Source organism: Conger conger, chromosome 5, assembly GCF_963514075.1.
Source record: "Conger conger chromosome 5, fConCon1.1, whole genome shotgun sequence".
Lineage (NCBI taxonomy): Eukaryota > Metazoa > Chordata > Actinopteri > Anguilliformes > Congridae > Conger > Conger conger.
The window spans coordinates 2,378,677-2,397,029 of record NC_083764.1 but is presented as its reverse complement, the minus strand read 5'-3'; the positions used below and the strand labels follow the sequence as shown (position 1 = coordinate 2,397,029).

Below are 18,353 nucleotides of genomic sequence, written 5' to 3'. Positions count from 1 at the left end.
CCACGGCCAGCACACACAGGCCCTCCACACACAGGCCCTCCACACCACGCCACGGCCCACACACACAGGCCATCCACACCACGCCACGGCCAGCACACACAGGCCCTCCACACACAGGCCCTCCACACCACGCCACGGCCCACACACACAGGCCATCCACACCACGCCACGGCCAGCACACACAGGCCCTCCACACCACGCCACGGCCAGCACATGCCCGCATACGGCCTCAGACTCAGGTCCCGCCTCCGTGTCGCATCTACAGACCAGCGACCGACACGGGGACATTTCACCGGCAGGCCTCGACAGGAGAAGAGGGAGGAGCAAGCATTCGTCCAATCGCATCCCGTGTTTTCGTCTGCTCTGACCAATCGCAGAACTGTTTGGCCCAGATCTTCTAGGGCCCGTTTACAGCTCCGGATATAAAAGTTGTGGAAGGAATTTTGACTTTGGCATTTCTAGAGTGTCTTTCGGCGAGGTGGGGGGTGGGGGTACCCCAAAAATGGCCTGGTCTATCACAGCTTCATGACGCACAGAACTGTTGCTACAGGCAGCGTCTCTAAAATAAACGCCCATAAACCCCACACACTTCCACACACGGGAATGTGACAGTTTTACAATCAACATTCCCTACAGCCAGACTAGAAAGATACTGTACCTAACATCACACCCACATTATAGACACAGCACTTGAGCCAGCTTGGGCTAACTTGCTTTCCGAATAAGCAAACAAAGCGTGTATTTGCCTACTGTAATATGAAACATGATATTGCTGATGGTTTGCATAAGGATGAGTGCAGCACACACTGAATGGCCGAGGATAACAGCCGATTGAAATAACCTTCAGCAGGAGGAAAACAGGCATTCAGAAGTGCGAGTTTACACACACTGATCAAATCAGTTATTTAGCCAACACTTTTATCCAAAGCAACTTACAGTTGATTAGACTAAGCAGGGGTGAATCTGTCCTGGAGCAACGTTGGATTAAGGGCCTTGCTGTGTGGATCTTATCATGGCTACACCTGGGCTTGAACCACCAACTTTTCAGGTCCCAGCCAAGCACCTTAGACACAAGACTGCAGGCTGCAGGACTCACAGTGGGCCAAATAGCCCATTCTCTACAGGGGCAATGTTAGCATATAGTACATGAGTAATGCTAGCATGCTCTACAGGGGCAATGTTAGCATATAGTACACGAGTAATGCTAGCATGCTCTACAGGGGCAATGTTAGCATATAGTACATGAGTAATGCTAGCATGCTCTACAGGGGCAATGTTAGCATATAGTACACGAGTAATGCTAGCATGCTCTACAGGGGCAATGTTAGCATATAGTACACGAGTAACGCTAGCATGCTCTGTAGGAGCAATGTTAGCATATAGTACATAAGTAATGCTAGCATGCTCTACAGAGGCAATGTTAGCATATAGTACATGAGTAATGCTAGCATGCTCTACAGGGGCAATGTTAGCATATAGTACATGAGTAATACTAGCATGCTCTACAGGGGCAATGTTAGCATATAGTACATGAGTAATGCTAGCATGCTCTACAGGGGCAATGTTAGCATATAGTACATGAGTAACGCTAGCATGCTCTGTAGGAGCAATGTTAGCATATAGTACATGAGTAATGCTAGCATGCTCTACAGGGGCAATGTTAGCATATAGTACATCATCTCGCAGCAGATTTGCAGCCAGGTGCACGTTTACGCTGTACAGCCAGAAACAAGTTCATAAATGTGACTCGCTGAGTGCTCGCTGTAACAGGGACTGAACGGAGTGGATACAGCAGCACATCTGTAAAACGATTGGTGATCAATTTTACTGGGAAGTGAAAACACTTTTATAATGTTTTCATGACAGCGATAAGCTCACAGTGTAAAACTATCAAGCATGTTGCCTGTCCCTCTGATCCCTTGCCAAATGCTTAAAAAATATATATGTATATGTGTTGCATTCAACGAACAGGAAGCTGAGAGTTTATTAGATGTTTCAAACCAAATAAATAGGACAACCCCATCGCATGAGAGCTTTAAGCCAGACAGACTGTATATCAGTGGAGGTTTTAAGCCAGACAGACCGTACATCAGTGGAGGTTTTAAGCCAGACAGACCGTACATCAGTGGTGGTTTTAAGCCAGACAGACCATACATCAGTGGATATTTTAAGCCAGACAGACCGTACATCAGTGGATATTTTAAGCCAGACAGACCGTATATCAGTGGAGGTTTTAAGCCAGACAGACCGTACATCAGTGGAGGTTTTAAGCCAGACAGACCGTACATCAGTGGAGGTTTTAAGCCAGACAGACCGTACATCAGTGGAGGTTTTCTACCCTGACCTCGTGATGGGAATTAGGTTTCATCAAACCCAAAGGTAGGCGGAGCTACCCTGTGTGACTCTTGACTGTCTACAGCCAATGATGTTCTGCTGTGGTGAGCAACGCTCAGTGATGGACAGCTCAATGTTGCTCTAGCCTCGTGGTCTCCAACCCTGGTCCTGGAGAGCTGCGGATCTTTGTTACTCTGCACTTAATCAATCAGAGCAGTCGATTTCACAGCTAACTCAACTTACCTGGTTACCTGGGTCGCAACAGGGTGCTGATTTTAAGGTGAAAACAAAAAGCAGCAAACCCTGTAGCTCTCCAGGACCAGGGTTGGACACGTCTGCTCTAGCCATTAGCTTCAGGAAACCAGTCTCTCATCACTAATTTGACCGACCAACATCTTTGAAAGCTCTTCATAATCTCATGAATCTTAAACTGTATCTTTTTAAGATTAACAATGTACTAAAAAAAATCTTTTAAAATTTCTGATAAAAACAGGCACAAGACCAAGCCAAATGAATGAGTTATGAATTATGGGTACAAATAGAAATGGAATTTAAATAGAAATAGAATAGATTGTGGTTTATGGCATTTCAATCTACAGTTGTCATGGGAAAACACATTCTACAGTTATAAAACTGCCCTCAGTAAAGGCTTAGGTTTATCTTCATCATGCAAACAAAGCTTCTGATGGATTATCGTTCATAGATAGCTGTACGATCCATCAGAACGTCACAGAGTGAAAGGTCAACACAGCTACACAAGTTGCACACAGATAAGACACATGAAGGATGATTACTGAAATACACAAGACAAAACTTTGAATGGTTTCATGATTTTTTATAGAATGAACAAAATGACATTGTACAACAGACAACAGCAAACACACTAGTACAAAGTGCCAGAAAGAAGGAAAGAAATTATTAAATTAACTTTTGTTTTTTTCTTCTTCTTCTCATCATCATCCTCCTGATGTTCTTTAGCGCCCAGTAATATGGCACAGCATTGGTGTCCCAAAAACAACAAAAATAATATATAGTTCCATGTCAATCACCAACAGGGACCGGAACTGGTTTAATTCTCACTCTGTACATGTTTAGGTCCAGCTATCCTCCATTTTGTTTCAGAATTCCACTCAGAAATTATTGCACAAAAAGCCGGAGGTCAGGCCACATTCAGCCCTGCCTCCACATCCACTCCCAGATCCACTCCCACACCCACCCTCACCCTCACCCTCACCCTCACCCACACCCACACCCACCCCCACCCTCACCCTCACCCTCACCCCACCCCCACAAACAAGTCCAAAACAATATAAAAACAACATAAAAACAGAACAGGAAGAGAAACAAAAAGGAAGAGGGAGAGGGAGAGTAACAGGAAGTAGAGGAGAAACAGGAAGAGGAACGGGAACAGAAACAGGAAGTAAAAGAGAAACAGGAAGAGGAAGAGTAACAGGGACAGAAACAGACCAAACTGAATCTTCAGTCCTTTATTCACAGGCAGGTTGGTGTATGTTAGCCCTCCTCAGCACGCCCAGGCCAACGCCAGGCCAGGCCAGGAGACAACTGCTCCACCGCAGAACAGGAAACACTCAGTTCTTCTGTCCGTCTGTCTGTTTGTTCACTGGGTTTTTCTCTCTCTCACATCTGTGTTCATGTGTTCACTCCTTCTACAGGCCTGTACAGAACAGCCTGCCACCATAAAAATCACGCATCGTACTAAATTCAGTGCAAACTATATCCCAGGAGAAGATCTCTGAGTAGAAGGCTCTCTCCCCCTCTCCACTCCACCCAGCTCGCCCGCGCCCCCAAAAAAAGACAAACTGGGAAGAACAGCATGGTCCGAAAAACTCCAGATCCCCCAGATCGCCGTCACTGGCACACGCACACGCACACGCGTGTGAATTCACGTGACAACACGCCCCTCGTGTCCCAAAAAAACGCACCGGGGGGGCGGAACAGGCCCCACGATGCAACACTCCATCTCAGGGGCCGACCTGTCCCAGCAGGGAGGCCAAATCTGCAGCTCCTTCATCACCTCCTCCTCCTCTTCCTCAGACGATGGTCTCCACGCCCATGAGCTTGGGGATGAGGATCCGGGGGGTGATGCCGTTGTTGAGGTCCTCCTCGAACTCCAGCAGCTGGCCCATGAAGTTGAGGTTGGGCGAGATGATGGGTCTCCTGGTCTTCACAAACTTGTACGCGTCGGTCATGGTCATCCAGGTGTGCTTCATCAGGTAGGCGATGACGATGGTGGCCGAACGCGAGACCCCGGCCTGGCAGTGTATGAGGAGGCCCTGCCCTGCCCGGTGAGCTTCCTCTGAAACACACACACACACACGCACCATGAACACACACACACACACACACGCACCATGAACACACACACACCATGAACACACACACACACCATGAACACACACACACACACCATGAACACACACACACACACCATGAACACACACACACACCATGAACACACACACACACACACCATGAACACACACACACACACACACCATGAACACCATTGCTTTCTGTCTGAAATACACACACAAGAATACTCAGTCCTGCTTTGGTCCTGTTCAAAAAGAGGCTCAATTTGCATTAGCATCGCTAAGGTGGATTAGCATTAGCCTGGGAGCCACAGCAACCATTAGCATAACTAACATAGATTGGCATTAGCCTGGGAGCAATGCCATGCTTTGCATTAGCATAGCTAAGGTTGATTAGCATTAGCCTGAGCTACAACCTGTTATTGCCATCTATTTTCTAAAACATGCATTCCTGTGAAATATACTTTATCATTATATTTTTCCACATATTTACAATATACTGCAATACATTCCATTTTTGCGAAGGAAAGGATGCAGGTGTGTTCATTTGGAAACTCCAAATATGGGGTTGTTGGTCAGGAAAATGAAGCCAATTCACAGGAATAAAATGACTCTCCGTTTATAGAAACTGAATAATAGGCTCTCACTAAAGTGAGGATTATTGAGTCAATAACAGGGGTCCATTCCAGAATCACAGGCTACTCCACATAATCTTTTCTTCCAGTTTTGTTTTCCAAGCGCTAAATTTGCGGCCAAAAATGTATGATATTATTGTTTTTAAACATATTACACAAAACAATGAGGCCACCTCGCCCACGTGTGCTGATGACATCAAAGACCAGAGAGAATTATCATTTTCAAAATCCCCTGTGCAAAGGCCTGCTTTCATACAAGGAGCAAATTAGTCACCAGTTATACTCCTACAGATCCTGTGAGAGATAAAAATGTTTTACATATTATTGTTTGGTGCTCTATGACGCATGTCTGTGCACACACAAACACACGTGTAAGATTCATTTGTGTGAGATTATGTCAGCAGGGGGGCCCAGTTACGTGCCATGGAGGCCCTTCCAGCCAATCACAACACCAGCTGATTTCACTAATTAACACACCTTCCACCAGAAAGAAGGGAACCAATCAGTGAAATCAGCTGGTGTTGTGATTGGCTGGAAGGAAAGCCTGCATACTGTCGGCCCTATACAAATAAATCTTACATGTGCGTATATGTATACACAGACATTCCCATCTACAAAGTCAAAGTATTTCATGAATATGTATTACAGCCACACTACTCAACTCCCTGTCCTGTGAGCCACAGTATCTGCAGGTATCCGCTCCTACCGTGCCCCGCCCAGCTCATCATTTCACCTGCTCGGCTCGGATAATAAGCCAATTAGAGAAATCGGGTGGTGTAGCGCGCGGGTGAAGGGAACGCCGGCAGACACTGCGGCCCGCGGGATGATCGTTTGGCGGCGGACGTACCGATGAACTCGAAGGCCTCCTCGAAGTACTGGCGCAGGTTCTGCTTGTTGCTGTCGGTGGCCGGCAGGCGCTTGTAGCTCAGCAGGCCGCAGTCGTAGTGGAAGAGCGGCAGGTGCGTGGTGACGTTCAGGACGAACCCGATGTTGAGGCGCTGCAGGAGCTCCAGGTCCTGTGCGTCGCGCTCGTTCCCCAGGAACAGCAGCGGCAGGATGGGCGTGAGCTCGGCGTTCTCCACGTCCGGGGTGGAGGGCAGGGACAGGGCCACCCCCCCGGCCCCCGACAGCCCCGCCGCCCCGCCCACGTCCAGCCCCTCCTGCAGGTGCAGCGAGTTGTCGCACAGGCCCTCGTGGTTCAGCCGGAAGCTGCTCAGACCTCCTGCAGGGCGGAGACACCAGACATCACATTAGTGCCATTTGGCAGACGCTCTTATCCAGAGCGACGTACAGTTGATTAGACTAAGCAGGAGACAATCCTCCCCTGGAGCAATGCAGGGTTAAGGGCCCAACGGCTGTGTGGATCTTATTGTGGCTACCCCGGGGATCGAACCACCGACCTTGCGGGTCCCAGTCATGCACCATAAGACATAACGATCACTGGGATTGGTCTGATCCTGTAACCACTCACAGCTAAAGCTGCGTTCAAATACAGAGCAGCATGTTAAAGTTAATAAAGCTATTTTTTTATACTATTTTTTTATAGCTTTTAGTTCCATATTTCAAATGCAGTGGAAACATTACACATTCAATTCAAACATTACTTTATAAACTGAAGAAATTTTTCAAGATATAACTAAATTACTGAACTAATATTTAGTTGCAACTGCTGCGCATCTGCGTTGCATCGAGTCAACCAACTTCTAGCACCTAGAAACAGGTATTTCAGCCCAGGATGAACAAACTACATTCCAGTTCCTGTGAATTTTTGGGTTTTCCTTCAGAAACTTCACACAAACGTCACCCCACAGGTTTTCAATGGGGTTGAGGTCAGGGGATTGAGCTGGCCACCTCAATCCTTTTTGTCTGGAACCAAGATGTTCCTTGTTTACTTGTGTGTTTGGGGTCGTTGTCTTGTTGAAACACCCATTTCAGGGGCATTTCCTCTGCGGCATACGGCAACATAATGTCTTCAAGTATTTTGATGTATTCAAACTGATCCATGATCCCTGGTATACAAACCCAACACCATAGTATGAAAAACATGTCGACAACCCGAAAAGAACAATGTTACTCCCATCAGTCCACAGAATGTTACGCCATTTCTCTCTGGGCTAATCAATGTGTTCCTTGGTAAATTTGAACCGATTCTGCACATGTCCTTTTTTCAACAATGGTGCTTCACGGGGGCTTCTTGCTGATAGTTTAGCTTCGATCAAAAGTCTCACAGACTGTAACAGCACTTACAGGAAATTGTAGATCATCTTTGATCTTTCTGGAGCTGATGAATGGCTGAATCTTTGCCATTCTGACTATTCTTCGATCCGTTTTCCGCTTGTTTTGGGTTTTTGTTGCCATTTTAAGGCATATGAGATCATTTTCGCTGAGCATCCTATAATTTGCTGCACTTCTTTATACGTTTTCCCCTCTCCAATCAACTTTTTAATCAAATAACGTTATTCCTCCGAACAATGTTCGGAACGCCCCATTTTACTTAGCAATTCAGAAGGACATATATTTTATAACAATGTGTGAAACATTTGCTTACATTCTTCCTTAATAAACGACAATTAGTGACACCTGTTTTTTCACAGAATTAATGAATTCTCGAATTAAACTCCACACTGTTATTATTTTGAACATGGCCCTTTCAATCAATGAGTCAATTATTCAGAACAAGCAGCGTGCATGTCATGACAGTTGGGTCTGTTGTTTTTCTATTACACTACTACATCTACAAGTATTTGCAATGCAGAAATAACACTACTACCAGGAACAGTGGTTCATCAGGTTACTGACGTTGTACTTCTATTTTCTTGAACACAACTGTACATGACATCAGCTGACGCTTTTACCCAAAGAGACTTAGAGTTCATTAGACTAAAGAATCCCCCCTGGAGCAATGTGGGGTTAAGGGCCCAACAGCTGCACTGACATTATTGTGGCTACACTGGGGCTTGAACCAGCAACCTTTCCAGGTCCCAGTAAAACACCGCAGCCATGAGACTGTAGTTCTGCTAGTCCTAGAACACACGGCTTACAGTGAAAAGCAGGCACCCTGCTCGCTCTGAGACCAAGGCTGCAAACCCCGCTACAGAACATGATGACGGACGGGCTCTCACTGCGTTCGACAGGTAAAGTCACCCGTGCCCTGCCTGTCTCACAGGTAACACACCTGGCTCTGTCGCACTGCTTAAGGGCCCTTCGTAACCTGAACCCAGCAGCCGGGTCTCAGACAGACAGCTCTCAGGGTTCAGCACACTCCCACGCTTCAGGTGAACACTCGGGTCATTACACACCTGTGTCATTACACACCTGTGTCATTAGACACCTGCGTCATTACACACCGGCTTCATTACACACCTGCAGCTCGTTAAGTTCTCACAGTCGCGCGGTGAGGGTCAATCGGTTTCGGGGTTTCCCCAACAGCCCCTGCTCTCAATCACTGAACCCGCCCCATAATTCATACAGTCCGACATTTCTGATAAAGTCACGAGCTGCAGCTGCCTGCTATAAACGGTGAGAAAGTGTAACTGACGTGACGTAACGTAACACAACCATGAGAACAAGCCATTCAGCCCAGCAATGTTTGTCTTTTCCGACCACTAAAGTGTACATAAAGCTAGATAGTATCTAGCACCGGATCACTCATACAGGACAGACCCAGCATCAGTTCATAGTCACGTAGGGTAAATGAAACCACCATGACATGAAATACACACTCGTCACCCAGAAACGGAGCTGGGAATGCCTGAATTATATAAATTATATGTATTTTATTCAGTTTGATTTATGAAGGCAATTCAACAGGAGGAAGCTTTTAAACTAAGCCCAGAAAAGTATGAGCAGGTTTCACACTCAAGGCCATTTCACCAAAATGTGTCCATTAATGTGTCCATTAATGTGTTCAGCTTGTGTGAGGACACTCAGACACTCAGACACTCAGACACTCAGACACTCAGACACTCAGACACTCAGACACTCAGACACTCAGACACTCAGACACTCAGACACTCAAGGACAATGAACCAAAAGCTAATTTTCTCAGCTGAAAAAAGGAAACCTGCTCTTTTAAAACTAAAAAAAGCAACTAAACACAATTATGCTGAATTACTGGCACTGGCTAATGATGCCTCTTGGCAGTTATGCCTGAAGCCAAAACTTGAAGAACTGGCCTAATCGAGAAACATAAACACACAAAAGTGTTGTTGACTGTTGACCCTTCTTGTCACCGAGTGAAAATGATTCCGCGCCGGAGACACGGGGCTCGCGGCCTGTGGATACTTCTGGACATTTTGGAAGCTTCACGCCGTCTGCGATCCAACGGCGGCAAACACGCCGCCCGGGATTCAGACCGCATCGGATACCGGATACCCCCGGGGGCCACGCGAAAACAAACCAAAGCGAAAGAATCTGAAACACAAACTTCTACAGAACACGGCTGGACAGCCATCTTGTGAAAAAACCCCGACTTTCAAAACGCGTTCTCAGCCAAAAACAGCGATGATTTATTAATGAAATTATTTATGCGATCTTTGGAAGCAAATGCATGAAAAAAGAGCCCTCGACATTTAGCACCCGCCTCAGGGTGTGGGCGGGGGTGGGGGGGGCGTAGTCTGCCCCCCCCCAGAAAGTGTTTACATAGACAGGAAAGCGGATATTCCCTGGTACTCCATCCTTGGGCACCTGTTAACATTACCTCACCACCCCCCCCCAGGGCATCAAACAATGCATCACTTCATTCATTGTTCACATCACCAGCCCTGACATCATCCCCAGTGATGTCATCGTGTGCCATTCACTGCGTCACCATGGGAACGGGGCAGGTGGTGCTCTGGGCAGTACAGTTAAGGGAAGTTTACAGACCAAACACCCCCCCCCTCCTCCATTACACACACCAGGCCGTTTACATCTCTCCTATCTGTTTGTTCCTGTTTTTCCATTTACATTTTGTTCTACAAAACCCCTTCAAACATGGTTGGGGGCTGTACTGGGAAAAGGTTTCATTCAGACACTTTTAATCATACTGGTTTGTTTGCTTTGTAAGTCACAAACTAAAGACGGTTTCATTCAGAAAGATAAGATACTATGATGTACTGCAAGCATGGCTCCTCTGTAGAACATATATCCCCTATTGAGTTTTTTTCTGAGGTTACTCATCTTACATGACGACAGACACGATGTGATCTTTCTTAGCGGGACTGTACAGCCATCCCGCTGGAACGTGGTGCCAAAAATGTGATCACCAGCTCAACTCAGATCTTCTCAGGAGTCGAACAGGAAGTGAGACACACAGACACTCAGGCCCGGTCCTGGGTCACAGACAGACACACAGACACTCAGGCCCGGTCCTGGGTCACAGACAGACACACAGACACTCAGGCCTGGTCCTGGGTCACAGACAGACACACAGACACACAGGCACGGTCCCCGGTCACAGACAGACACACAGACACTCAGGCCTGGTCCTGGGTCACAGACAGACACACAGACACTCAGGCCCGGTCCTGGGTCACAGACAGACACACAGACACTCAGGCCCGGTCCCCGGTCACAGTCAGACACACAGGCCCTCAGGCCCGGTCTTCGTTCTTCTCTCTCGCTCCCTCCCTCCTGCCATCGTGGTGACGTTGCGCAGAGCCAGTCTTTCAGCTCTTTTAAACACATTCTACAAAATGGCTGCTCTCCATCGCACGCACGGAGTCAAAATAACCAGCCCTGGTGAAGTGGAGGGGGGAGGGGGGAGCTCAAAGCTGAACTAGTCTAACGCAGTAAGCAACATTCGGTCTGGAGTGATGAATTCACCATGACTTTACCGCTTTTTAATCTCGTTATAAAAACAGGAAGTGGCCTAGAGAGAGAGCAAGGACAGAAACGCAGTGACTCACACACTGCAGCCAAAACACCACCTTAAATCCCAGCTACAGGCAAAACACCACCTTTAATCCCAGCTACAGCCAAAACACCACCTTTAATCCCAGCTACAGCCAACACACCACCTTAAATCCAAGATACAGCCAAAACACCACCTCAAATCCAAACTGCAGCCAAAACACCACCTTAAATCCCAACTACAGCCAAAACGCCACCTCAAATCCTAGCTATAGCCAAAACTCCACCTTTAATCCCAGCTACAGCCAACACACCACCTTAAATCCAAGATACAGCCAACACACCACCTTAAATCCAAGATACAGCCAAAACACCACCTCAAATCCAAACTGCAGCCAAAACTCCACCTTAAATCCCAACTACAGCCAAAACACCACCTCAAATCCTAGCTACAGCCAAAACACCACCTTAAATCCCAGATTGGGCAATTAACTAGCCTTCCTAAACACTAATGTTGTTCTTGTCTAGTTGTTGTGCTAAAACAAGGTTATACAGTAGCAGAATGTTTTTGCTATATCACTGCGCTGAAGAGCTGCTTCCTCTGTGATCCTCTGTGGTTTGAATGTGTCCTGATCTCTCCCCCGTGCTTAAACCAGCCAGTCACCCTGGCACCTGAGAAAGGTTCAACCCGACCATGCCGGACCAGACCAGACAGAACCAGACCAAGCCGGATCATGACAGACCATACCGGACAGAATCAGATTTGACAGAACCCTAACACTAACACTTTAAACAGATTACAGGACTTCAATTAAAAAGGTTGTAAAGGTAACACCATGCAATCTTTACACATTTTATAATATCAAGTTTAATTCTTCATGAATTCATCCTGACAGCAAAGAACGCTGCCCCCTACAGGAGCATTGGACGCACTGCCGTTCTCACAAAAAAAGTGATTTACATTTTAGCCAATCAGCAGTGTGTCGGTGCAGTTGGCGACCAATCAGAAGAAAGCTTGAACTCAAGTAAAGGACAATGCACAGCGGTGGAGGCAGTAACGGGGACTTAATCACCACAAAGCTTATTCTGACACAGAGGCACAGAGTGGGGGATCAGGGACAGAGTGGGGATCAGGCACAGAGTGGGGGATCAGGCACAGTGTGGGGGATCAGGCACAGTGTGGGGGGAAAGGGTCGGCATTTATATAGCGCCTTTATCCAAAGCGCTATACAATTGATGCTTCTCATTCACCCATTCACACACACTTACAGTCCAGTGCAGACCATATAAACGTGGTGCCCAGGTTTTTACAAACAACGCTTTAGGAACCAGACAGTGTAGATCGCAGAACAAAACTAATGTGCAGGGCGGAGATCTGAATCTGCAGGTGTAGTGCGGCTAATTCTGCACACCAACAATGAAGGAAAGACAATACCGAACCATTCATCACTGTTAGATACTCCATCATACCATGCCATACACCAGGTAAAACTAGAGAGCTATGGAATCACACACACACACACACACACACACACACACACACACACACACACACACACACACACACACACACACACACACACACACACACACACACACACACACACACACACACACACACACACCTGAACACAGGATCAAACGCACACGAACACACAGATCTGAAGCAGGATCTACCCAGCACAACCAAACAACCAAAATCACACACCAGATTCAGCTCACTGAAAAAATGTTGAGGGGAAAAAAAGAAGCGCTCTTTATGTGACAGTGCAGCCATCCAATCCTGTCACGGCCTCGCTACTTCCTGTATATGGGGTGGGGGGGCGTATGTACGTATTTGGGGGGGTTGTGTATGCATGTTTCCCAGGACGGGTAATGTCCCTCTTTTTGGAGAGTGATGCAAACTACTCCTTCTGCGCTTCTTCCAAAATCGTCCAGAGAAAACACAGACCCCCCCACCCGCCCCCTCCCGGACACTCGTCTCCGACACGCCCAAATTAGAAGCTCTGCTTTACTACTTCAGCGCAACGCCGAAAATAAGAGATCAAACACTGCCCATGTTTATCCCGCAGAGACGCAGAGCCAACTCACACACAGCCCAGAGAAAGCCCGCGGCAGCCTGGACAAACAGCCCCTCCACACCCCCATACAGGCTGAGATCAGGACCATAACGCCATGAGCATTAGGGCCCGAAGCTGCCTGTAGCCTGGTGGCTAAGGTGCCAGACTGGGACCTGGAAGGTTGATGGTTCAAGCCCCGGTGTAGCCACAGTAAGATCAGTGCAGCCGTTGGGCCCTTGAGCGAGGCCCCTTAACCCCACAGTGCTCCAGGGGGGATTGTCTCTGTAGCCTCGGTAGGTCTGTTTGTGAAGTCTCTGCGGAGAGTCGTCACTGACACACGCCCCCCTGCCTCCAGAAGAGCGGTTCTCCTCCGTTACAGATCAGGTGTGCGGGTGGGCGGCGCGCGCACACGGCTGGAGATGGACTGGATACGAGCGCGTTGGACGGCTCTCTCCGAGCACGTGCAGGGCCCCGCCCACTCCAGCAGATGAGCACACAGCCCACATTCAGCCATCTTAAAAACCCCCGACTAAAACCGCCGCGAATGTGGCCTCGCTTCCCCAAACTCGGCTCCTCAGATCCTCCAATCAGCACACAGCAGCCCACGCACAACCTCCCACCTGTTTGAGTTTAATCATCTTTAATCAAACTTTACTTTCATTCTCAGTCAGATTAAACCCACTAACCCTAACTTTAGCCGAGCCCTAACCTACAGTGCATGGCAAAATCTACAGTGTTAATGCAATGCCAACACAATTAAAAGTTAAATGTATCGGTGTAAAAGCACAGACCCGTTTGTATCATGTTCTTGTACCCTGTATGGTTTGGGATCAAACTGTGAGGTTTGTTTCTTTTGCTTGTTTTTTTTTTGTGGTAATCCCAAAACTCAGAGCCACACCAGTACCTTGCAGTAATAAACCCAAAGATCAAAACTTTTTACCATTCAGTAACAATCCCATACTTGAAACCCCAGCACCTTTCAGTAATCATCCAAATAATCCCTAATCACTGTATCTTTCAGTAATAATCCCTAATACGAAATCCCAGTGCCTTTCAGTAATAGCTCTACCTCTCAGTAACAATCACCGTACTGCTCAATAATCCCCATTCCTCTCAGTAATAATCCCAATACCTCAGTGATAATTGCCATGCCTCAATCATAATCCCCCTGCCTCAGAAATAATTATGTTTCTCTCAGTGATAATCCCCGTACCCCAGTAATAATCCCCGTACCCCAGTAATAATCCCCCTGCTTCAGTGATAACCCCGTTTCTCAGTAATAATTCTGTTTATCTCAGTGATAATCCCGTAACCCCAGTGATAATCCCGTACCCCAGTGATAACCCCCGTACCCCAGTGATAACCCCAGTACCCCAGTAATAATCCCCGTACCCCAGTGATAACCCCGTAACCCCAGTGATAACCCCCGTAACCCCAGTGATAACCCCCGTACCCCAGTGATAACCCCCGTACCCCAGTGATAACCCCCGTACCCCAGTGATAATCCCGTAACCCCAGTGATAACCCCGTACCCCAGTGATAACCCCCGTACCCCAGTGATAACCCCCGTACCCCAGTGATAATCCCGTAACCCCAGTGATAACCCCGTACCCCAGTGATAACCCCCGTTCCCCAGTGATAACCCCGTACCCCAGTGATAATCCCGTAACCCCAGTGATAATCCCGCACCCCAGTGATAACCCCGTACCCCAGTGATAACCCCCGTACCCCAGTGATAACCCCCGTACCCCAGTGATAACCCCGTACCCCAGTGATAACCCCGTACCCCAGTGATAACCCCGTACCTTTGAGCACGATGGGGTCCTTCCCCTCGCGGTGCAGGGACTCCAGCACGACCTGCAGCGGCTGGGTGGGCGTGGCGCGGCCGGGGTCTGCGGTGCCGTCGTCGTACACCACGATGTCGCGGGAGAAGAGCCCGGCGAAGGAGTCGGGGCCCTGCCGGCCGGAGAGCAGGTCCAGCACCGTCACCTTGCCCTGCTGCAGCCGCCGCCGGCTGATCTTGTCGGAGCAGCTGACGTGCACCGCCCCGCGGATGTGGCAGCGGTTGTACTCCATGAAGGGCCGGCAGTCGATGATGACGGGCGGGGCGGCCGCCGGGGGGGCGGGGGCGGGGCCGGGCTTGGCGGGGCGGGTCATCCTGCGTGCCAGCTCGGCCGGGTGAATGAGGCGCACCGGGGAGGGGGGCCGCGGCGCGGGGGGCCGCGGGGCGGGGGGCGTGACGGGCGGAGTCAGGGCCTCATGCTCGGCGCTGGGGGCCGCGGGGGGCAGGGCGGAGCTCAGGTTCGGGGAGCTCAGGCTGACCCGCGGGGCGGCGCTGGGGGGGGCCGGGTCCTTGGCGTACGTGCTGACGGAGCAGCAGCTCACACTGCTGCAGCCACAGGACAACGAGCGGGAGGAGCCGCTGGACGAGGGCATATAACTCAGCGTGGCCGCGCCAATCTCCAGCACCGTCGCGCTCACCAGCGGTCCGTCGCCCGGGGAGACGGAGTCCAGGCAGCCGCTGCCGGGGCGGTCCAGGCGGAGCTTCAGGTCCTGCGGTCGGATCGGCCTCAGCGCCACCACGATTCTGTCGTCGAGAGGAGAGGGAGGCATGTGGAGACTGAGCGGAGCGCGATCCAGGAAGAACCGGAGAGTCCCGTCTAGGAGGCAGGGAGCAAGGGCCACAAGACCACAGGTTATTCACCGACCCACCGACCGGGAGCCACACCAGAGACACACCACCAGGGACACGCCGGTCGGTTGAACACAAGATCACTGCTCCACAGACTCCTGTAGGCGAGGGCCACTTTCTTTTCTGATACACTTCACTACCAGCAAGAAGGTAGTGACACGTTTCAGTAGGTTCAGTTGCTAGCTAAATAAATAAATAAATTCAAGTGTCATGTAGCCTACATGATGCGGTAAATAAACGGTTCAGTTTATAGCAACGAATCATGTGTGCGTGCGTGTGTGTGTGTGCGCGTGTGTGTGTGATGCTCTCGCGCTCTCCTGGCGTTTAAAACGAGACGGCCAGACTTGGAGATGGGGGGACTAAATTCACTGCGGTGCTCGGCCGCTAAATATATAGCGGGGTTGCATTCCGTTTGGGGAATTCGACTCCCTACAACTGAATTTACTGTGAAAGCCCGGATCCAAACAGGCAGAATCATGCGGGTCAAACAGAGCGTTCAACTTAATAAAAGAAAAACCAAAAAATCTCATCATTGGTCAAATTGTCCCCGGATAGTCCAGATCTGTACACATTTTCCGCGGCTTAAATATAACATAGCCCACTGCACCAACCCACTGCGGTCGCTTTCCCCCCCAAAACACGTCTGGAGCGGCTACACACTGCGTTAAAATGCCTTTTCGTCCTTTATCTCCCGGCGATTATGTTTATTTTCGCCACCCGCAAGGCAACATACCCGCTGCACACATACAGAATACACCCGTCTGAGTGGAGAGAGCCGGTAACACCGAAATCACAGAGATATGTTGATTACTGCGCCCGGCATGTGGACGTGCTGGGAATGTCTACACTTGTTTCGGCATAAATCCACGGTCCGAGAAGTTTTTTCCCCCTGCAAATTTTAACGTCAAATGACGTCGCAAAATTAACTATCGCGAAAAAGGTGTGCGTGCAAACAGTGTACCATCTGTACGCTATCAATCATAATTACACCGAGGCTGAGCGTGGATATGCTCCCTTGCTTTCGGAGAGGCAAGCCCACACCATCAACTTGAGGAACTCAGATGTAAACCTACAGGTACAGATCGAGCCGCTCGGCTTAAATTCGCTTTCACGCAAATGTCACTCATAATCAGCTCTGCGTCCAGTGTTCCATTGCATTCGGTGAAAACATGAATTTGTGTGGAGGTAAAACGCCATGGTTCATGTAATAGTGCCGCGCCGTACGAAACACATGCAGTTTAGCATGCCATGGATACAGCACTGCATGTCCACACATTAAATATATATTTAAAAACTTTCCGAACGAGTTATACATAGAATTACAGTTTTTAACAAAAAAAGTTTTACTTACACTTTGGAAAACCTCTGTACCGTCCCGATGTTTTTGGTCAGATATTTTAATTGTTTTTAATCAACAACGTTACCTCCATTCAGCCCGTCCCATTGCTGCGAATCCGCAACATTTTTACTTTCAGCCTTGGTCCCAGTCATATAATATAAAAGTGGGGTCAACCAACCTAGAGAACTACTACTTTACGATTGACACGCACGGGAGCCAGTAGACGACGTCATTAATATTAAATATGCGATCATTTAACGCGATAACCAACCGGGGCAGAGGGAGGGTGGAGTTTGTCGGGTGTAAAGTCAGCTTTCTCAGGGCTGTCGAGTGAACAATGCTGATGGGCTCTGTATATGAGAGCAGGGGTGATGTCATTGGCAGCCAATCAAAAGGCTGTGAAGCCGGAGCGAGGCGGAATGGAGCAGGCGGGCCCGTGCGCGCCGCCGCCGTGGTCTTTTCAAACGTGCGCGCCCGGCTGCGGCTGTAAAATACAGCGTCCAGACACTGTGACGTGTACAGAACGCCACAGGGGGAGACGCGGGGCTGAATCTGAACGGGACGTTTATTGACGTCTCTTCCCATGCCTGTAGCAGCAGGAATGTAGAAGACATGTAGAAATGCAGGTTTTGTATAACAATCCAAATGTTGTGTAAAATGTATTCCAGTCAAAATGCACATGAACAGATGTAGCCTATCTATTTGTATGTATTCTATCTTTCCAAACAAGGTCACAAACCCATATCCCCCTGAGACCCAGGTATTTTTGGCAATACTTGAATGACAGCGAAAATGTTCTTTAAAATATATTTTAATTTATTTCAATTGAATGTCCCTTATGTTAAGATAAATACTGTACAGAGCTTAGGAAAGCCAAAATGTCAAGTCTCAGGAGGATGTGAGAAAAAGATGTTATTGCATTGTCCATAAAGCAATAAATTACTTTGTATGTCATGGTGTGATTGTTTTCAGATTTCTTATTTGTGTGGGAACAGCTTCAGAAGAGGGTGGTGTTACACGCGCCTCTACACACACACACACACACACACTCACACACACACATGCACACACACATGCTCACGCTCACACACACTCACACACACACACACGCACACACACATGCACACG

General features: G+C 48.6%; 1 protein-coding gene and 1 long non-coding RNA gene across 3 annotated transcripts in view; one reads left to right on the top strand and one right to left on the bottom strand.

Annotated features, from left to right (window-relative positions):
• Nucleotides 1-3,626: 3,626 nt before the first annotated feature.
• On the bottom strand, nt 3,627-17,542 carry dusp10 (dual specificity phosphatase 10). 2 transcript variants are annotated; one of them, XM_061241042.1, is made up of 4 exons: nt 17,238-17,542; nt 15,000-15,854; nt 6,150-6,524; nt 3,627-4,651 (listed from the first exon to the last, which is right to left on the bottom strand). In XM_061241042.1, the coding sequence occupies exons 2-4, from the start codon at nt 15,805-15,807 to the stop codon at nt 4,386-4,388; spliced, it is 1,449 nt and encodes a 482-aa protein (XP_061097026.1). In that variant the 5' UTR covers nt 15,808-15,854; nt 17,238-17,542; the 3' UTR covers nt 3,627-4,385. The 2 variants fall into 2 exon arrangements, with proteins under 2 accessions (XP_061097026.1, XP_061097025.1); XM_061241041.1 differs by lacking the exon at nt 17,238-17,542 and adding an exon at nt 16,620-17,112.
• Nucleotides 16,750-18,353, top strand: part of LOC133127916 (uncharacterized) — a 20,629-nt gene continuing 19,025 nt past the window's right edge. The window contains exon 1 of the long non-coding RNA XR_009708687.1: nt 16,750-16,961. This is a non-coding gene — a long non-coding RNA (uncharacterized LOC133127916). The remainder of the gene's footprint in view (nt 16,962-18,353) is intronic.